The following is a 22,277-nucleotide window of genomic DNA, read 5'->3' on the forward strand; positions in this document are numbered from 1 at the left end:
CATGTGTGCACCATGATTCTGAATATTTCTGCCAGAAAGAAGTAATGCATTCCGATTGGAGAATTTGAGACTTAGGCCTTATTGTCATAGTCTATGGTCTATGTCCATTAAGCATTTTACATCATAACATGTAATAATTAATAATAATACTATTTGTATCTCAGATAAATAGGCCAGTCCCTAAATAATCCTCATACTATTGAAGTTATAATAAATAAAAAAGTTATTTAAATTTACCATTTTGTAGCCTATTTTGGTAACTTTTTATGTTTGAAAATTGAAGTCCGAAATTATATATTTAATTACTTTAAGATTGCATTGTAGTAGTAGCTATTGGTTCGTAAAAGAGGGTCTAAGTGCAGGGTTATTTGAATCATATTCAGATACATTTCAAAAAACAATCTTTATAAACAAAATATTTCAATAATTTGCAGTTATACTTGTATAATAAATTAATTTTTAGGATTACAATTTGCAACTGCAACTTCTTAATATTTGAATATTATTATGGCTACTCTTAATAAAAAAAGCAACAAAAGCAAAGCATACAGCTTTTTTAAATAAATCTATTGCATAGTATTAAAAATTCTTATTTGTATCAAACATATTTGGTATATGTATTGAATTTACAGCTTGGCATTGAAGGCCGGCTAATCTATTTTCCCGATGGTGTTCAAAGAGTAACCATATCTAAAACACTTGGAAACAAAAAAAATCACTTGGCCTTGCCCTGGGCAGCGACAGCAGCCATAGCTTTTTTGACAGTTTCTTCATCACCAAGGAACACCATGGAATCTACAGGTTTTAAATTCTCATCAAGTTCATATACGAAGGGGATGCCTGTCGGCAGATTCAATTCCATGATTGCTGCATCGCTTAGATCTGAAATTACGCAAATGTTATGAGTTACATTTTGTCAGAATTAAATGTCACATAGTGGGAGGGCGCCATCTGTTGTTTTTTAACTTGTATGCTGGCAAAATCTATCCAGTTTCAAATTAAAGGATAAAACTCGCATCAACGCATAGATGATGTACAAAGAAATAGAATAAACTACAAATGTTTCATGTTATTTTGAGTTCTAATAAAAAGTACATGATTAAAATATTCTTACCATCTAAGTGTTTCACAATACCCCTTAGACTGTTGCCATGGGCAGCAATAATGATCTTCTTGCCTTCTTTGATCTGCAATAGAAATACAGTTTAAACAATTCCATGGTCCCTATGTACAAGAAGACGTGTCAAAAATGTATTATGGCTTATTTTCTGTTCATAACCTTATTTAATTAATTTTTTTAAATAATTATTTGGTTTACTAAGCATTGTAATCATATTAAAGAACAACTGTTGATTGAAAAAAATGTATTTTATAGATGTCTATAAATATACATATCATAGAAACCTGACCATTTTGACATCACTTTATACTTAAGGACTGTCGAAATATTCTTAAACAAGAGAAGCAAAGGTTTTGAACTATAGATATAATTGAAAGATACTCAGTGTTAATCAATGTATCTAGAGATCCAAAGTCAGAAATGCATTTAGAGTTTATGTTTATAGGTGGTTTTTGGGATTCCCTTTGTGATAAGCAACACTAACAACATTAACACTAGGTTATAGTTGATTCTTAGTAATGTAAATAAAAGATTTACTTATTCCAGACCTGAGGCACAATAACATTGTTCCAGTAAGGCAGGGTTCTTTCAATAGTGAGTTTCAGGCTCTCGTACATAGGGAACTCTTCAGGTTTCGGGTCAGCAGCATATCTGGGGTCGTTAACAATGGTGTCATAGTATGGGTGATCTTTTTCCATGGCCGGTGGAGGAACGTCGAAGCTGCGGCGCCAGATTTGAACCTGTGGAAATATTGTACAGATTTTAACTACATTACATACGTACATTGCTTAAAATGCAAAGAGTCCGTTATTGTATTGAGCCACAGTGAAACCTGGCCACACTCCACTGTGACAATTGTTAATTATTTAATTTTTCAAAACTATAACTCAAGAGCCCCCCGTAATGTATTGGTGATATGATGACTGAAATCTTTCCTACAGTGTAGTGGCTGATATTGAAATGGTAATGAGAAATGACTTTCTGTTTTTATAAAACCAACAGGATTCTTGATAAGAAAATCTGATTTTTAAAATATAATGATGGTATTTGAACTCAATGAAATCAGTTTCGTGACTACTTTAGATATTTTCATCGCTTCTTATGTTAGTAAATTTAGCTCCATGGTTCAATATATTTATATATATAATTCTGCTGTATGTGTGTATGTCACTGAACTCCTCCTGGTTTCCACTCACAAATCATCCCGGCAGATGGCGCTGCAGTCGGTATCTAGGTTATTTATCTATATTGCAACTAAACAGCTGGATCGATTTAAATGAATTTTTGTGTATGCATTCACATGATGTCTGTCGGGTCCACTAGTGACATTTAAAATACCTGAGCCTCCCCGTATTTGGCAGCTGTCTCAGCCTTGTTCAGTCCAGTGAGGCCACCATAATGCCTCTCGTTCAATCTCCAAGTTTTCTCAACAGGTATATCTGGCTGACCGATCTCCTTTAAGATAGAGTTCAGTGTAATCTGGGCACGTTTTAGAACAGACGTGTGAGCAATGTCAAACTGATAGCCTTCAGCTTTTAAAGCCTTACCGGCAGCAACAGCTTCTTGACGACCTGAAATAAAACATTAAAATTTTATTTTTCATTGTAAAATACGAATAACAGATATTTTAAAATTAAATTGTATTTATTGGGAAGCTGCCATGAATTGATTAGATTTTTTGGATGAAATGGATATTAAATATGTGAAAGGAGTTTATGAGGTATATTTTTAAATTATGAATTGAGAATTCACCTTTGTCGCTGAGGTCAGCGTCGAACCATCCACAGAAGAGATTCTTCTGGTTCCATTCGGATTCGCCATGACGAATCATAACAATCTTATACTTTGCAGGCATTTTGTTTGATAGATAAATTTCGTACCGGCTACAAATTACTGATAGCACCGATGAAAAACCTCGGTATTTTCTCTTTGACGTAAATAACCTTTTTGACCTTCAATCTAACAAATTTTTCGATATAATCTGTGAACTTCTAGGTCAAGATCATGTCAAGGGACTTTTTGGCGGGAACGCGAGGAGTGAAGTTGTGTGATTTGTTTTATTTTGTCTATTTAGTGTTTCTTCGGGTTTAAATGTGTAATAATGGTGGTTTATTAACCGTTTAATATCTGTGAAAGTGCACAAATGTGGGAAAATGAAACAAAGCCGCTGAACGTAACTTCTCGGGATCCTCCAAAAAGTCCACTGAAAAATCTTAGTAAATGACCACCATTTTACTGAGATTATATTTCATCTCATATCATCTCATTTAATTTCATCCCAGTTGATTAATGTCTCAAATTAATCATTTTCATTTCATTTCACTCCATAATATCATTTTTCATAAAAATATGAATATACATTAAAATAAGACATGACTTAAAGGTCTCAGTTACCAGGTCATAAAATCCCTTAAAAAAAAAAAAAGATCATGTCAAGGACTTTTTGGCGGGAACGCGAGGAGTGAAGTTGTGTGATTTGTTTTATTTTGTCTATTTAGTGTTTCTTCAGGTTTAAATGTGTAATAATGGTGGTTTATTAACTGTTTAATATCTGTGAAAGTGCACAAATGTGGGAAAATGAAACAAAGCTGCTTGACGTAACTTCTCGGGTTCCTCCAAAAAGTCCACTGAAAAAATCTCAGTAAATGACCACCATTTTACTGCGATTATATTTCATCCCATATCATTTCATTTCATTAAATTTCATCTCAGTTGATTAATGTCTCAAATTAATCATTTTCATTTCATTTCACTCCATATTATCATTTTTCATAAAATTAAGAATATAAAGTAAAATAAGACATGACTTAAAGGTCTTAGTTACCAGGTCATAAAATCTCTTAAAAAAAAAAAAAAAAAGATCATGTCAAGATGTGTGAAATTTGGCTCCAAGTGCTTCGAAATCTCTCTAGAGTCTATAAATGAATAAAAAATTCAAATATACAAAATTTAAAACTAACTTCTTCTTCATCTATAAAGAAACAGTAGTATTGAGTGACTGTAGTAGACCTATTAATTGTCTAGAATCATAACTGATCTTTCTCGACGTTATGTCTGGGTTTGATTTTAATCTAATCGATACTTTTGAAACCTTATTTAATCATTTTGTCTATCCCTATCATAATCACAAGTATAAAATAGAGAATTTTGACCTAAAGGTCTTAGTTACCAGGTTATAAAATCTCATTTAAAAATATAAAATAGAGAAACATTGTTTTTCATTTTTCATGTGAAGCGGTTTGCGATAGTTACTAAAGCTAATAATTTTGTTTCATAAACATATCCAAAATAATCAAACTTAATGAAAGAATGCATGTTTCGGTACTAAATATGCCACTGAACCTTTATTATTAGTAAGATAACCACAGAATTTTGCAATGGCTCCAAGAAAAAAACCAAATAATGTTGAAAACACCAACGCTGCAACCACTCCTAAAGCTCAGAAGCAGATAAAGAAAATTAACAGGAAGAATCCTGCTGTTGGCACAGTAAAAAAACCGCCTCAAAAACCCGTAGGTGAGTTACGAAGTTAGTGAAAGTTTGAAACAGCTTAACTGCATTTATTATTTGCAATTTAAATTATATACCTTATTACAACTGTTTAATAAAACTGTTTAATCGTACATGAAAGATTAAAAAATATGTCTAATACAATATTACAATAAATATTATACTTAACAAATTTGTTCCCTGTCACCTGAAACTTGCTGAGGCAGCACCACTATATAATTTGGCTAACTTCGTTATTTTTTGTTTTGCAAAACGCAACCTTATTCCGTACATTGTATAGAAATTCTAAGTTTCACATTTATGGTCTCAAAGAAGTTTATTGTTCAGTGTATTTTCCAGAACATTGTTCTGTGCATCCAGAATGACTTACATTTTACTAATTTGTCGCTTTTAAGTCAATATTTTTATATATTTAAATCATCTCACTGTTAAGATATTTAATGTATTGCTAATAGAAGTGAATGCTGTTTATAGACTTTTTTTTATTTAATTTTTATATATCTTTCCACTCTTTAATCAAGCCAAGCGAAATCAAAACTTTTGTTAGATTATTGCTCTGCTAGCTACATTAAAGTTTTCATTCTAATTATACTTTACTGCAAGTTTATAATATATAAGAGCAATCATAAACCTAAATAGTATGCATAATAAGGAGCATAACATATTCTTAAGTTTTCTTCCAGCAAACAAGTAATGCAAATGAATTATCACCATTCGGACAATTTACTAATTAGTAGTATATAGTGGTAGCATGAAAGTCTGAAATTTGATCCTAATATATTTTTGTGTCTTAAACATTATTGAATGTCAGTTGTGGGATTGACAGAATAATGCTACTTTTTATTCTGACAAAATCATACTTTTATCCTATTCTTTATTCATTTGTATCCCAATCCATACTAACTACTAATTTATGATACATGTGAAATTAGTTTGTTTAAGTTTTCTTGTCTTAACCAATTATCTGATTGTCACAAATTATGGCATTCACATTTAAATGTACAAGGGCTCCAATAACCAATTAATACCACTCACTTACAATATAAGCTTTGAGAACCATAAAGTGCAAAAAAGAGCCTCACAAAAATTATGGTTCAGTCCATTCTCTTCTAAGCTAGTATATTAGAAAAAGAAATTTATAACCAACCAGAGTTTTTGCCTACAGAACGACAAGTAAGGAAGAGAACAACAAAGAAATCAATAAACTTTGAACGAAATATAGAATTGGCTAATGAAGGTAATTTGATATATGTTGTTTTTTATTGATGTAGTTGCCCGACTATCTCATAGCTTGCCTGGTGCTGAGTGATCTAGTATCCTACTGAGTATTACAAGTAACTACAAGAATCATCAGAGGGTCGAGCACAAATGACTTGAAAAAGTATTCATATCCTTATCGAGAAAAACGAACAACATTTAAACAGCATCCGTACCGTCCATAAATAGAATGAATTTGAGCAACATGAATGAATTTTTACTTACTTTTGTTTCGCAATCGAATCTTTACGTTCTCGAAACCTTTTTTATTTTTTTTATTGCTTAGATAGGTGGACGAGCTCACAGCCCACCTGGTGTTAAGTGGTTACTGGAGTCCATAGACATCCGCAACGTAAATGCGCCACCCACCTTGAGATATAAGTTCTAAAGTCTCGAGTATAGTTACAACGGCTGCCCCACACTTCAAGCCGAAACGCATTACTGCTTCACGGCAGAAATAGGCGGGGTGGCGGTACCCACCCGCGCGGACTCACAATAGGTCCTACCATGGTACCTACCAGGTAATTACGCAAATTATAATTTAGCGGGTTTCATTTTTATTACACGATGTTATTCCTTCACCGTGGAAGTCAATAGTGAACAATTGTTAAGTACGTATTTTATTAGAAAAATTGGTACCCGCCTGAGATTCGAACACCGGTGCATCACTCAACACGAATGCACCGGACGTCTTATCCGTTAGGTCACGACGACTTCAAAACTTATACTTATACTCATAATATGTAATGTAATAATCCGTTTTCGTATCGAGGACTCGATACATTTATATTACGAATTCGATAGATTTTCGTGTTTGACGCACTGAGCAACATGACTAGATGAGATGAGGCTTTCAAGTCGAAGTCACAGTTTAAATCACCAAAACAATGACATTGTGTGTAGAGTTGACAGAAAAATACATAAAAAGCGGATACTGACCAACCTACTGCCTGTATACCCACCAACAATGAGAAGTTGAAGTCTCATTAATACTGCAATACAATTGTGCTCTGCAGGGTACGAATGCTTTGCAGAAATAGAACATTCATATCAATAAAATTGTAAGGTCCCAAGACTGGGTTCATGTTACTGTCTTACAGTAGGAATACACAATTCGTCCATCTTCAATGCATTTTACCTGAGCACAAATTCTATTAATTTCTACCATAAATTTGTTTACAGTTGCAAAATTACAGTTGACTAAGAAAAATTCAATAGTAGTTTCGTTTAAAAATGACATCAAAATAGAACCAGTCAATAAGCCTGCCCCGCGCCAGGTCAATACTAACAGAAAATCAAAAAGGGGTATGCCAAGCTTAGAGCCTGAAGCTGAATCAAATGGTAATGTTTGTAAAAATATTTTTATGATATATTGTTTGTTCAGTTCTGTAGTATATACTTTTCTTATTTATTTTTTATTGCTTAGATGGGTCGAACTCACAGCCCACCTGGTGTTAAGTGGTTACTGGAACCCATAGACATCTATAACGTAAATGCGCCACCCACCTTAAGATATAAGTTCTTAGGCCTCAGTATAGTTACAACGGCTGCCCTACCCTTCAAATTGAAACGCATTATTGCGTCACGGTAGAAATAGGCAGGGCGGTGGTACCTACCCGTGCTGATTCACAAGAGATCCTAGTGCCAGTAAGTTTAAATTTATCCAGTTTAAATTTAAGCTTTCTATATAGGTAATATACCAGTTGTTCAGTTGTTTACTTGTTATGAATAAATCACAATTTTGAGGTTGGTTAAGTTATCCCCCAGACCTGACCCCTTTGGGAGTTGCTGACACACATGATATGTGGTATATAAAGTGTTTTTTTTTTCTATTTTAATTGCTTAGTTAGGTGCTTATTGTAGCCCTAGACATCACAGCATGAAAGTTGTCATCCATTGAACTGACTTGAACTGGAAAATCAGTATCAAATATCAGTTGAAGATAGTCTGAGCACTAAATCCTACCAAATAGCACTAGACAATTACCACAAGTAACAATGGTTAGTTACCATTTGGTAAGTGTACCATTGCCAGTTGGAGTCAGGATCTGCATTTAAAGCATTTTATACTCAGAGCCTGGGTTCAGAGCGCACTCAGGGAGAAGCAATGGGTTCACTGAGGAGATCCGGCATTTAGAGCACCCTAGTTTGAGGCCGCAATTGCGGAATAATTATTACTTAAGACCCTCTGGCACAGTAAAGAGAATTGATGGGCTCTTGAAAAGAACAAAAAACAAATTGTTGCAGATAAAAAACCGGCTGTCAACGGAATAGCACCGAAAACAGTTAAAACAACCGATGGGCTTACTGAAAAAAAACCTGGTAAATATCGATACTTATACGAATCATGTGGGTAATGTGCCTTCGTTGTTATCCACATCCACAGCGAGCTTAGACAATCGTCCGGGGCTTAATAGGTAAGACGCTCGGTGTAGGCTCCTATAACGGTGTCTTGGTTCGATCCTTAAGCGCAAACTAGGCAATGAACTGTTATGTAACTAATATGTGTACATTTACATGGCTGTTTGATTTAGAAACTTCAATTAAATTAATATGATAAAATTAATAAATGTGTCTTTAAAATATAATTTAAAACATACTTACTTGTTTTGTTTTTTTGTTTATGGGATTACTGGTGGCCCGGACGCCTCCAGTTTCACCAGGACAGGTGGGCGAGCAAAGCCTCAGCTAGGAGGGGTGGGATTTGCTAATAGCTGCCCGAGCGCCTCCAAAGGAGACCTAACATCTCAAAGGCAGCTACTTTGTGAATGAATCTACTACCGGATCGGAATCGACCTTGTTTTTAACAAAAATCCAAGATGTGAAAAGGAATTGGGGAAACAGTTATTCATTAATTGACAGTGCATTACCTGAAATAAATCAACAGCATATGACATGTCCTTTTCCAACCATTTCCAAATGTTTAATTAGGTCAAAGGTTTAGTTCTACCCGTGGGTTGGTCCCTATGTGTGGTCAAGTTGTTTCTATTCATTCCTTGTTACAGCACCAAAGAAACGTCCGCCGGAACCAAAACGGCCAACCCCGAAACGTAATATAGTCAAGAAGACGGCAGACAGACCGAAAATAGCACGTAACAATAACATAACGCGCTACCTACAGTTGACGATAACGAAGAAAAACAACGTAGGTAAGGAAGACGTTATATCTAAAGTCGTTAGCGATCATGCAGAGGCGGGCGGTGAAGCGGTCCAGTCCGCTGTCGAACCTCAAGCGCCAAGCGTCGTCGAAACCAGAAAGGTATCAGTGGCCAGCTCATCCAACCTGTCCTGGACCAAGGACGTGTCCAGCTCCAACACGACGATATCGGCCCGGATCGACGACATCGTGCGTATAGATAACAAGATGCCGATCGTGAGGCTAACGAAATTAGGTGACGGCATCAAACAAGAGAAGTGCGATAGTGACGCGACCTCATCTACTAGTTCGTCAACGGACGAAAGTAAAATTGATGTAGCTAATGATCTGAATTTGAGTATGACCTCAGATTCCACTATTGCCGAGGAGGCAGCTGATAAAAACGACAATGAAGCTAAAAAGACGGAAGTTAGAGATGAACTGCGTAAAGCCTTCGATAAATTGTCGTCTAGTTTAAAGAAATTCGATATAGAAATCATGAAATGGATTGGACATACGAGTGACGATACGAAAGTCAGTTTTCAGAATAAAATATTGAAGGTATTGAAGGAAGAAAGCGACGTTCTTAATAATTGTCGGTGCATTAAAAATCATTTGAGAGGTGTCACGAATGATACAGAGGAAACTTTGGATAGACAAGGTGACGGCTCAAAGCACAATGACGAAGTCGATTTCGTGAGGCCCGCAGATGTTTCTAGAAAAGTACCTGACGATCTAGAAAGTACTAGGAGGAATCTGTCGAACAAAAGTGGAAATTGTATGTTGAATCAAAACTCGGCACTGAGTCCACCGCTCGTCTCTAAACCGATGCAGAGTTCAAATGAGGACAACGTGAGGTTGTCTGTAGGGGGTTATAACTATGAAGACGACGATGCAATATCACTGTTCGCCGAAAGCATAAGTGGTATGGAACTATCCCAATTCAATAGCTCCATAGCGGTCAACGGTACAGTGGACAACGAGGAAGAATACATTCCTCGTCCTATCTCCGAGAATGAGTCACCTGATAAGTTCACGTACTTCCCCACCAAGATAACGAATGGTCAAGCTGAGACCTCAAAAAAGACGATCTGCGAAAGGCATAACGCAGATTCTACATCGGTCGGCAAGGATTTCTATGACGCTCTAGCGGAGACTGCGATGGCCAACTTCGAAGACGACTACCAGGAGTCTGCCAAAGACATGGAACCTTTCAGAGGACCGGCGAAATTCGTGAAAAATCGAGATACTCTTTCTCTCATGGCCTCAAAGAATAAGCCGATGCACGCTAGGAACAGCGTCTTGTTCAAAAACGTTTGCTTCTACAATACACTTGGCCACTGTAAGAACTTGATGTGCCGCTTCCCCCACGTAATCCCTGACGTTCTTGACGTCAAACGCCTACTGGCAACGTTGCACGAGAGCATCTTCATCAGAGAATACATGATTCTCCGGGATTACTCGAATCTGCGCCGCAAATACGGGTTTTGTTTCGTGGAGGAGTGTCGGAAACGGCAATTGACCAGGACCCTCGTCGAGATGGCGATCGACTTTATCACGAAAGCGACGCACGGCAACAAAGACGATTCCGATCTCAAACTATCGGTGCTCGAATATGTTCTCATGTACTTGAATCACGTAGACCTTGAAGGTTACGGGGATCTTCTCAAGTGCAAGGTCGCGCCGTCAGTCCAACTCTGCGACGTGCTAATGCTCACCATCGCGACCACGCAGAACTTCTCCAGGTTCAAACCGGTTTTCCTGAATTTAACTAGTTTCATGGTCGCCAACGATATGGGTTTTGGGGAGGAGGTTGCGAATCACGTGCTCGAGAGGGTTTGTATCCTGCCCAACGAGGATCCGTTGAGTCGGGCGGTGCTGGACATCCTCAAGCGCACGGACGCCTCAATCTTCCAGAGCAACATGGCGGCCCAGTTCGAGAAGCAGTTAGGGGCGTTCAATAAGAATTTGCTAGAAGAGTACTTATCTGCTAGAACGCGGGCTGGTTCGAGGCAGGTCGCGCAGTTTGACCGCGGGATGGAATCTCTAACCGTGATGTGTCCCAGGTCAGATACATCGCCCGACACGACCAACGTCGAGACAAAGGTGCGTTTATTTGTATTTACATTTTTTTAATTGTATAGATGGGTGGACGAGCTCACAGCACACCTAGTATCAATTATTTAAAGGAGCCCATAGACATATACAACGTAAATGCCGCCATCCACCTTGAGATATGAGTTCTAAGTTCTCAGTATAGTTACAACGGCTGCCCCGTCCTTCGAACCGAAACGCATTACTGCTTCACGGCAGAAATAGGCAGGGTGGTGGTACCTACCCGTGCGTACTCACAAGAGGTGCTACCATCAGTAATTACGCAAATTATAATTTTGCGGGTTTGAGTTTTATTACACGATGTTATTCCTTCAACGTGGAAGTCAATCGTGAACATTTGTTAAGTACGTATTTCATTACAAAAATTGGTACCCGCCTGCGGGATTCGAACACCGGTGCATCGCTAGATACGAATGCACCGGACGTCTTATCCTTTAGGCCAAATGAGCGATATTTACACCGTGTACCTCTGGGACTTTGTTGCATTTATTACTTAGACGTGTCCTTGAGCTCATGGTCGATGCAATATTAAGAGTTTACTGAAGTCCCTAGATGGCAGAACGTAATTTCCACTTTGGAGTATTAAGGTTTTGCTATTATTGGCAAAGTCGGAAAACTGAAGACGTATTTTGAGTGCATAATACATTACAAAGCTGTATTAATAAAGATGTGATGATTCAAAAATAAGTATAGCAAAGAAACCTGGGACTTATCAATTATTCAATTGTTTTTGTGTGACGCCTGATAAAATAAGAAAGAATAAAAATGAACAAAATACACAGAGGATGAAATGGTGAATCGCTTTCATTTGTAAAAGTTACAATTGAGGCCTATGAAATCAAAGGCAGCTAAATCCAAGTTTGTCAAATATTCAGGTAAACTACAAAAATCGGTCCTAAACACGTCATTACGGATCCTACCGATCCATCGAAGTACTGCTCTTGCTAGGGCCAGTGTAGCAACACTCCCGGTTTGAGAATCTGAAATAACTTTGTTCGGATAGCTACGATATTCTTTATTTTAAAGCAGATTTATAAAGAATGAGAATATTACTAATAATCTGAATTTTAAATGATAAAACTTCGTTTATTAGTACTTAGTACAGAGTAAAAATAAAATTTTTGAACTGAATTTGTTAGAGATTTAGCTGCACTTGTTATAACATGAAAACACTAAAGCGTGTCCAACTAACTAAACAAGATAGCGCTATTGTTAATCCATTTTACGACATTAAGGCGTTTAGCTGCCTTTGATTTTATAGGCCTCAATTATTATTTTTGCTACTGCCATTACAGTCAATATATAAAAAGCATTTTCCTTAAAGTTTTATAATCGTCTAAAAATTTTTTTCCAGCTAAACAGCCTAGAGCCAGCCGTCACAGCTCCTACGGATTCGAATTATCCAAGATTCAATCAATATTCTTCTAGTCGAAACTCTAGCGTGGGAGAGTGGCCGAAACACTTCCAGAAGTGGGGGCGCCCCTCTCCCAGAGCACCACCGCCGCTGATGTCTTTGTTCAATGCCCCAGTACGACCACTGGTACGGCCCCCCCGGCGGCAGGTCATGTACCGCCCCCCGACTAGACCTCACCACCCTGTATGTATTTAAGGTTTTCAATATTTTCCCCGCAAAAGTCCTCTGCTGTTTTGTTTTGCTGAGCTCGCGTTGTAGTTTCACAAATGCACGATTACATACAGTAGAACCAGCAAATAGCACTGGCTTACGTGGCGCAATTATATCGATGTAATTAGTGTACTTTATTTACTTACAGAGGTCGCAAAGACAACATAAACCAACAAAAATTCGTAGGTCGATAAAAATAGGTCCTTCGATATTATACCGTCGTTGTCAAATCAATATCGGCTATATAGCAAAAAGTATAACTTCTGTAAACTTTCGTTAGTGAACTAGTAAGACGAAATGCAGATATTGTTTTGATAATGGCGATATGACGTGAAACGACGCGTAAAATAAAAACCAAATATACCGAACCCGTTGTGCTAGACTAATTATAAGCGTTAGATCATATTAGTTTAAAAAAAAAGTATTTTTGCTTTAAGTAGGTAGGTAGGTACGAAATGGCGAGGCTTGTGCCATGACAAAAACTGATCTGACATTAACGTAGTTCAAATTTGACGTTTGACACATGACGTTTACGTCGACTTGCAATTTTTTTTTACTCAATTGAGCAAAATGGCTCCTAAATCTTTATTCATTGATAGATTTTTTTTTTAAAAGGTAAGAGATTCTTAACCTGATGCATATTTTTTTCATTGTATCAATTCATTTCTTTAATTGGCTATGTCTATGTTTTCTAACGACCATTATTTGTTTCAGAGTTACCAACGACGATGCGCGAGAGATTTCTGATATTTTCCGTTTAGGTATTTTTTAGCACTCACCAATATATTTTTTGTTTTGTTTAAAAACTAATTCCGTCTAAATAGTCTAGAACAATAAATAAGTGCAAGTCTTGAAGGATTTTTTGTCTTGACGTTAACTTTCGACTTTAATGAGAATACAAAGTTTTTTTTTATATTCATTGTCTATGGAGTCTCTGATTATGTTTAAAATACATTGTTTCTCGCGGCGTCATTAGTTTTCGATACGTCTCAAATTGATTGTACACAATCACGCGTTATTTGTTAAGATTGTTTACGTTTTTAAAGTGTCAATTTTTAACCTACTTCAAAAACGGCAGGAGGTTGGTAAGGAGGAAATCAGATAGTTGTATGACGTCACCGATGTCAATCCATACCACCAAATAATTTTATTTCGACTTAAGTCGCTTTTGTAAATTGCGCCAAAATGTAAATTATGAAATGACTGTTACATAAGATTTGTTCCGAATTACCATAATTTTTAAATGAAAAATTTTGCATGAGATTTCGTGATCACGATTTTCGTATCCTGAAGTGATCCTGACGAACAAAAAAAAACTTTCAAAATAGACGCCTTCGCATCGATATTACTTTAATATTGGACAATTCGTTGATAATTAATAATTTGAGTATGTATCAATATTTTCTCAGTTTAAAATTTACGTTTGTAATGCGTAGCGCGTTTCTTCAATTTTTAAAGTGTCTATTTAGGAATTCGTTTGGTAATGACATTGGTAATGTCATTGACGATGGCGGCGTCGTTACGACTTAAAGACGCGTTTTATTTCTGGACCACGTTTAAGAGTCTCGAAGTTTTTTTCAGTCGGAATAGTAACCAAAGTCTAATATGTTTTTGACGTTATAGTTTGTAATCTGTAAATATATTTACAAAAGTATAACTCGCGGCGATGTAGTGTAAGTTTTCGTCGAAATCTAGTTGACGATGTGAGATGATGTCGAGATCACCTTGGCTTCGTAGGACTGTATCTTTCGTCTGAACGACATTCTATAAAAATATTTTTGTTGGTTAAGGATTTTCATCTCTGGAGACTTTTGCCGGAAATTACCAAAAAAAAAAGTATAGTAAGAATGGTAGCTTTAATAATTGGGTAACTTATAAAATACAATTCTACAAGCACCTATCGAATCGAAATTTATTTTTAAAATTAAAAGAGGAATCTCGAAATTCGTATCACAATTTATTTTTATTTTATGTAGGTATATATATTTTATATAGTTCATTTAGTGTAACTGACGTGGAAAGTTCTTTGAATCTTTTTTTGAATTAAATTTTCCATTCGGCCATTTTGAATTAAATTTTCCATGTCGGCCATTTTGAATCCTAAAGATAAGTGTATTTATGTCCGGAGTCAAGTGATCCAGGGGATTTATTCAGAGGGATATAATCCAAGTTAATGATAACAAATTGTTAACGTAATTAAATACTCACTCTGTTATATGCTACTATTGTACTATTATTTAAATGGTTCAGAAGAATATATTTTTGGAGTTTAAAAAAAAAAGAACTTTAACTAAATCTTTAACTACAATCTACAGGTTACTATTAACAGAAACATAAGGTTGCACTGTGGAGTTAATTAAAATAATACATTACAATTAAAACTGGCAGTTCGCGTAGTGAGACCTCTTTTTTCCCCCTGCTGATAGCCTTGAGAGGCTATTTCAGCTTCACCCTAACATGTAGGTGAGCTCGCGGGGCTCAATCCGGGGTGCTGCTAACACTGGCCCTAGCAAGAGCAGTGCTTCGCAGAATCTACCACCGGATCGGAAACGCGACCCACTGAGAAGATCCGGCGAGAAACTCAGTGGGCAAGTGAGACCTCCAGGGTTGGTCGCGTTCTGTGTTCTTAATGCGAGTTTTTTAACGTTCTCGATAGCGTAAAAGTTAACTCAGATTTGTATGCAGTTGGAACGTTTGCCGCTAGGGGCGCTGTTCGAACTGCATACAAATTTGACTTAACTTTTACGCTATCGAGAACGTTAAAAAACTCGCACTAAGAACACTGAGGGGCGAGCACGAATGAATATCGAAAAAGTATTCGTATCACTATCGAGAAATCACGAGAAAAAAATGTATAGGATTTAAACAGCGCCCCTACCGTCCGTAAAAAGAATTAATTACAGCGGCACGAATGAATTTACTTTCGTTTTGCGATCGAATCTTCACGTTTTCCAAACTCGAAACTTATAATCGAGAGCACGATAGTTGTTTTGACATACGGTAACGTAAATCTCGAAGGCTGGCTGGCTATCGAGTACTACCGTCCAATGTAATGATCCGTTTTCGTATCGAGGACTCGATATATTTATATTACGAACTCGATAGAGTTACGTGCTTGGCGTATTGCATCATAGCAATCACATTCCGGTGAGAGGGTAGGCAGCTATTATTCCAGTATTATTATTTTTTATTTATTTATTCCTAATGTTGAGACTTCTGTGTGCTTAGTGCGAGTTTTTTGACGTTGTCGATAGCGTAAAAGTTAGCCCAATTTTGTATGCAGTTGGAACAGCGCCCCTAGCGGCAAACGTACGCAAATGATCCCATTCCATACAAATATGAGCTAACTTTTACGCTATCGAGAGCGTTAAAAAACACACTGTTCCAAGTCCGGCGATTTGAGTATAATCGACATTACTTCGGCAATTACAATGAAAGTAAATGTGAAGTTAAATATAAAGAGAAGGCGGCTGATGGTGATAAGTAAAACTTAAAAGTCTATCTAACAAAAAAATTTTCAGGTGGACTGCCTCAAGGTCTTCAATCTCTGGTTACCACAACCCATAGACATTGCAATGAGGTGACATGACACAAATGTTCACGATTGACTTCTACGGTGAAGGAATAACATCGTGTTACTAAAATTCAAACCCGCAAAATTATAATTTGCGTAATTACTGGTGGTAGGACGTCTTGTGAGTCCGCACGGGTAGGTTACCTACCACCGCCCTGCCTATTTTTGTCGTGAAGCAGTAATGCGTTTCAGTATGAATGATAGGGGCAGCCGTTGTAACTATACTTGAGACCTTAGAACTTATATCTCGAGGTGGGTGGCGCATTTACTTTGTAGATGTCTATGGGCTCCGGTAACCAATTAACATCAGGTGGGCTGTGAGCTCGTCTGCCCATCCAAACATAAAAAAAAGAATATATCGGTATTGTAAAATTAAAATAGTTGATTCGTGATTAAATCAATGCCGTTTCAAATCTGTCAGTTGTCATTGTTATTGGCTTAGACGGCTTATAGCGCACGCTGGGGTCATTTCTGAAGAGGCCCTTCGACCCCATTCGGCTTTTAAATAAATTAAAAGCTTTTAAACTTTAGATAGAGCATTTTTTTCAACGACAATCATTTAGATTTAGGTATCCACTGCGAAGTATCTGTTTTACAGTACGACCTTATGGCTCTGAATTGACGGAATTCTAAATATGAATGTGAAAATGTAAAATAGTGAATAGCGTTATGATTATTTTCGTGTATTTTTCTTGTAAATATGTAAATAATAAAAGCATTAGTCGATATACGCATAAATTTACTTTGCCTATTACACGTTGAATAGAGTACAAATACATGTTTCTTAAGTTGAACGTTTTGTTAGAAATTGTATAATATACTTTGAATCTTCACGGTAAGGCGCATGATAAAAAAAATTATTGTTTGGTGTTGTTATATCTTTGCCATTGATATATCTTGACGGGAACAAACAATATAACAAAGGTATGTTCATTACACGGAGTCGTCTTTTGGTTCTTATTAAATCATATTAATTATAAAGACGAAGTATCGTTGTCTGACGACGGATTCGTTCTTCTGGCGTTGGGTTTGTCGAGCTGACGCCGAACCTAATGATTTTGAAGTATCTCTATTATTATTTTTTAGAGAGGTAGGCAGAGGAACAGATAAGTCTCTGCCTACCGTTAAGTACTCTCCACAAGCCTCGTTTGAAGACAGACATTCAGACATGTCATAGCGCTCGGGAAACACCGTGGAGAGAAGTTCATGTTAAATGATAATAATAGCCTGTCCCAACTATAACTATTCGATCGTCAGTCCATGCTTTTGACCTTTTCCAAACCAATTTTATTGTTTAAAAAAACAGATTTTTTTTTGTTAAATATCAATCTTTTATTTACGCGGGTAAAGTTAATTTGACAGCTAAATGTCAAAACTAGTTCTCCTTTGCCTAAAAAAAACGTGGTGTTATTTCGTTGTGCCATACTAGGAGTTTTTATTATGATTAATACGGAGTGAATTATAATTTGCCAATTAAACCCGGTGGCAGGGGATATACTGTTAGCCTGCACCAATTGGAATCTATTTCTGCTACAATATTCTGATCTGGAGAGCAAGAGGGCCATATACTATTCTCTCACTCTGCCTCAATATAAATGACGGCTATCCCTTTGTGATGTCTACAAACTCCTCTTATCACTTAACATCGGCTGAGATCGTCAGTGTATCAATCGTGGGCACTAAAGAAACAATTTGTGATCAAACCTTTATTTCTACGTATCTTAATTAAGTGAATCGTTATAATCTTAAGTTTGTTGACGTTAAGAATATGTTTATGAAGAAGGTCAAATAAGCTAAGTTCCAATTTTGTTTTTTTTGATAATTTTGAGTGTTACTTTTTGTATAATAAAAAATATATTTTTTAATTGTGTTTTTATTTATTTATTTATATATGTATTTCATTTTTTGTTTTCCTATTGTTAATTTTCGAATCGCTTTGTTCATAGATATTCTAGTTTGTTGAGTTGTTGAGTAAGCTTGGCCAAAATCTAAGTTGAGAACTTAGATTTTGGCCAAGACGCCGGCTGTGAGCCTAAGCTGATAGCCTTGATAGGCTATTTTAGCGTAACCTTAACAAAGTAGGTGAGCTCACGGGGCTCAAACCTGACGACGTTGCTCACGCAAACCCTAGCAAGAGCCGTGCTTCGCAGAATCTACCACCGAATCAGAAACGCGACCCACGGAGAAGATCCGGCGAGAAACGCAGTGGGCTGTGTCTGATGGTTAATTTACTCGTCGAGTCCTTCGTCGCAAGCGACGTGAAGCTAAGCTTAGGTTCTAAGTAATCACAAATCTCCTCATACGTAATGAGAGACAGTTTTCATTAATCGACTTACTTTAGACACATTCTAGTGATGTTGAGTTGATGAGTTGCTTCAAAGAAATGCTTTTCTCCCCAAAAGTATTGCTATCAGAAGATGGACAACGAAGTATTGTGGTGAATCTTTAGTTAATCTTTACTATTATAAAAATCATCTAAATTCTTAGTTAGTTTTATATTTGTTATTCTCTCTTATTCAATATGTTTACATATAAAGAATGGTTTATTTGATATCGGAAAACTCTTCTGGAGTAACAGTTCCAATAAAACTAGATTTATTTATTTCGTGTGCACGCAGACGAATTTAATTAGGATTCGGAAAATGTTACTCACCGTGTGGTTCAGTATAACTTAGTTGATACCGTAATGCTTGATAATATTGTGCGCCATTTTGAGAAGGCGGCACGACATGAGAACCCTCTCATCGTAGCCGCTGGAAATTACATACCCGACCCAGTAGACCGAATGGTAAACCGTCGACGTCGCCCAAAGCACGTCATTACGGATCCTCCTGCTCCATTAACGGTGCTTTTAGGCACCACAAGCACCGGTCACCGACCTCGTCGAACCCGTCGCTTGCGACGAAGGGCTCGACGAGCGAACTAACCCATAGACACAGCCCACTGAGTTTCTCGCCGGATCTTCTCAGTGGGTCGCGTTTCCGATCCGGTGGTAGATTCTACGAAGCACTGCTCTTGCTAGGGTCAGTGTTAGCAACTCTCCGGTTGAGCCCCGCGAGCTCACCTACAAACGTTAGGGTGAAGCTGAAATAGCCTCTCAAGGCTATCAGCATAGGTAGGAAAAAAAAAAAAAAAAGATAATATTGTTGTGAATAGGTTTACCTACATGTAGGTATATAATTTTGCTATTCTCGATAACAATTTAAATAGCAATGGGTTAAATAGTTTTATTTCTGTTTTCTATCTTCAGTCAAGCGACCGTTCAACCATTAGAATAATTATCAGGTCACGGTTATAGTATTCTTGGGAGTAGCAATTAATCAATTTTAATAACTTCTATTGTATTCTGATTGAGTTATTTGCGGGATTCATGACAAATTAGCGTTACCGTCAGATTGCCCGAACCTCATCGTTCAGGCCTTAGTGTTGGCGCCGCTGTGGATTCTGGTAATAATAAATAAATAAATAAATATTTACTAACAATCACGCCACGTTAACTGGTCCCGTGCTAAGTTCGTAACGAACTTGTGTTACAGGTACCAGATAACGGAAACAAATGTAAGATTTTTATTATATACATTCATACATATATATAATATACATCCATAACCCTGGAAAAGAAATTTTATATTTATCATACAAATATCTTCCCTTGGCGGGATTCAAACCCGCGACCCCCTTCTGTCACTTACCACTACACCAGACGGCCGTTAAACAGTAACCTGCTCGGTGGAAGAACTTCCCTTTGTCGTTGCTCCTAAGCTGGTAACACTACATCATCAGTCAGCTGGCAGACTTGATACGATACGCTTTGGCCATAGCTATTGCTTACAATACAACTGAATAACTCGGTAGTGCAGTAATTAGCGCCCCTAACTATTGCGCCGAGGGTCGTGAGTTCGTTTCCCACATCGGGCAAACATTCGCGTGATGAACAGGTTGGTTTGCTCTTTGTCTGGGTGTTTGTATATGTCGCGGGCAATTTGTATGATATCGCCGGTTACAAACAGCGTCGTCGTTTTAAAAACGCTCGCCGTTATGTAAAATGCCGAAGGCAAAATGTAAATTGCCGTGTCACTTTATAATATGCCACAACATAGCCTCGACAATTCAAGCGCCGTTTTCATAATGCCGCGACAAATTGAAATATTTAGTTCAATTTTTTACCACGCGCGTCACTGTTGTACAAAATAATAACAACGGCGTCAAAAAATAACTGAAAACAGTGCAAATCGTGCGGAGAAGACATTTCAGGAAAGAATTCTGATTTTAAAGGTATATTAAAAAAATTATACAATTCTCAAACGGAAGCTGTGACAAAGCCTTGGACAAATAGTAAGATTTTTGAGGTTATTCGCCACCTAAAAATGCTAAGGTGGCCACAGAATCTGGTTCGCGGAGGACTCCTGCAGAGTACTACTGGTCAAGAAAATACGAGGTCATGAGCATCAGTGAATTGGACTACCTTATTTTAAAAGGGATAGCCCTGATAGTCTAACCGTTCGTGTAATACCGTTGAAAGAATATTCCGATGTATTGTTAGAGGTTCATAGAGGTTGCAGACATGGTGATCGAGACAAAAATGCAATATCAAATAAAGGATAGATGTATTAGTGTGAGAAAAGCGATCGATTTATTCGTATCGTAATTTCCTGTTTGTGTATCATAACTTAAGTACGTAACATACCATACAAAGGTGTCGTAGTGAAGCCGATTATATCTCGAGATTTTAATGGGCAGAGTCCAGACCATGAATACTTCAAACTTCAAAATATGGTTTTACTTGAGTCGACTATTATCAAAGCCGACAATCTGACTTTTGGACAATTATTGGTAAATCAGAAAAATGAATTATTGACTTTGTATTCCAGTGGCAGTCACAAAACTCTTCGGAACGACATCTTAGATAAATAACAGGTTAACTATTAACCTTTATTTAATGCAGGTTTTGAACCGTATTCTTTGAAGGAGACGATTATATTCAAATCAATCTGTATTGACATATCAATAACATTTTTTTTTCCAAATGCACAGATTGCCACCTTTGATAATAGACGACTCACTTATGACCTGTTTGTTTTATTTGAAAGTGTCATATTATCCTTAGAAGTTTTATTATTGTCATGAGTATATAAAGTGTGTATTATTTTTTTTAATTTTTTTTAATAGCTTAGATGTTCGAGCGAGCTCACAGCCCCTACCTGGTGTTAAGTGGTTACTGGAGCCCATAGACATCTACAACGTAAATGCGTCACCCACCTTGAGATATAAGTTCTAAGATCTCAGTATAGTTACAACGGCTGCCCTACTCTTCAGACCGAAACGCATTACTGCTTCACGACAGAAATAGGTAGGGTTGTGGTGCCTACCCGCGCGGACTCACAGGAGGTCCTATCATACCAGTAAAGTTATAAAAGTATATTTGCCAGTCTCTGGTAGGGTAAAGAGGGGGAATGACGCTCGCTGGGTAATGGCGTTCACCTCTGTAACTCTGGCAAAATTTAACGTAGCAAAACGAAACGCCGTGTGAGACATGCGGGTAGGGGGCCTGTGATAGACAGTGCGACAGTGAAGTGTATTTCTTTGTTTGCGGCCGCGTAGTTATAATTTTTGGTTACGTGGTCTTTTTAGTTAAGTTAGTTAGTTAGTTTTACTCGTACTCGTACTGGACGGTCGTTGGAGCTTCCGCGCTCACTTTGAAAGATTAGGTCCCCGACTGATGGCGGCTGCCGGCTCGCTGAGTCGGCTGTTGCCGAACGTCGGGGGGCCTGACGTGGTAGTGCGTCGCCTCTACACGGGGGTGGTGCGGTCGATGGCACTGTACGGGGCTCCCGTGTGGTGCCACGCCCTGACCCGTGACAACGTTGCGGCGTTGCGACGTCCGCAGCGCGCGATTGCGGTCAGGGCGGTTCGTGGATACCGCACCGTCTCGTTTGAGGCGG

At 37.5% G+C, this 22,277-nt stretch overlaps 2 protein-coding genes and 1 long non-coding RNA gene across 3 annotated transcripts; 1 reads left to right on the forward strand and 2 right to left on the reverse strand.

Moving 5' to 3' along the window:
• Positions 1-386: 386 nt before the first annotated feature.
• Positions 387-3,033, reverse strand: Pglym (phosphoglyceromutase). Its single transcript, NM_001044075.1, is given in 5 exon segments — positions 387-882; positions 1,115-1,187; positions 1,669-1,860; positions 2,459-2,691; positions 2,873-3,033. Coding segments are annotated over 5 exon segments (768 nt in total). The 5' UTR covers positions 2,976-3,033; the 3' UTR covers positions 387-715.
• Positions 3,034-4,042: 1,009 nt separating this feature from the next.
• On the forward strand, positions 4,043-18,200 carry LOC101739529 (uncharacterized). The gene is made up of 7 exons (XM_004922732.5): positions 4,043-4,636; positions 5,796-5,867; positions 7,070-7,228; positions 8,134-8,208; positions 8,892-11,128; positions 12,492-12,734; positions 13,476-18,200. Exons 1-7 carry the CDS (start codon positions 4,498-4,500, stop codon positions 13,506-13,508), a joined length of 2,958 nt encoding a protein of 985 aa, XP_004922789.2. The 5' UTR covers positions 4,043-4,497; the 3' UTR covers positions 13,509-18,200.
• Positions 17,054-21,399, reverse strand: LOC134200363 (uncharacterized). Its single transcript, XR_009975249.1, has 2 exons — positions 21,023-21,399; positions 17,054-17,384 (listed from the first exon to the last, which is right to left on the reverse strand). It is a non-coding gene; the product is annotated as an uncharacterized LOC134200363 (long non-coding RNA).
• Between the last annotated feature and the right edge of the window lie 878 nt (positions 21,400-22,277).

Source organism: Bombyx mori, chromosome 16 (assembly GCF_030269925.1).
Source record: "Bombyx mori chromosome 16, ASM3026992v2".
In the NCBI taxonomy this organism is placed as follows: domain Eukaryota; kingdom Metazoa; phylum Arthropoda; class Insecta; order Lepidoptera; family Bombycidae; genus Bombyx; species Bombyx mori.

Excerpts from the sequence above, each read along its gene's own strand:
- LOC101739529 (XM_004922732.5), top strand. The coding sequence starts at position 4,498 with ATGGCTCCAAGAAAAAAACCAAATAATGTTGAAAACACCAACGCTGCA. Across the intron at positions 5,868-7,069 it reads TATAGAATTGGCTAATGAAG|TTGCAAAATTACAGTTGACT; the intron begins GTAATTTGATAT and ends ATTTGTTTACAG. Across the intron at positions 8,209-8,891 it reads GCTTACTGAAAAAAAACCTG|CACCAAAGAAACGTCCGCCG; the intron begins GTAAATATCGAT and ends TCCTTGTTACAG.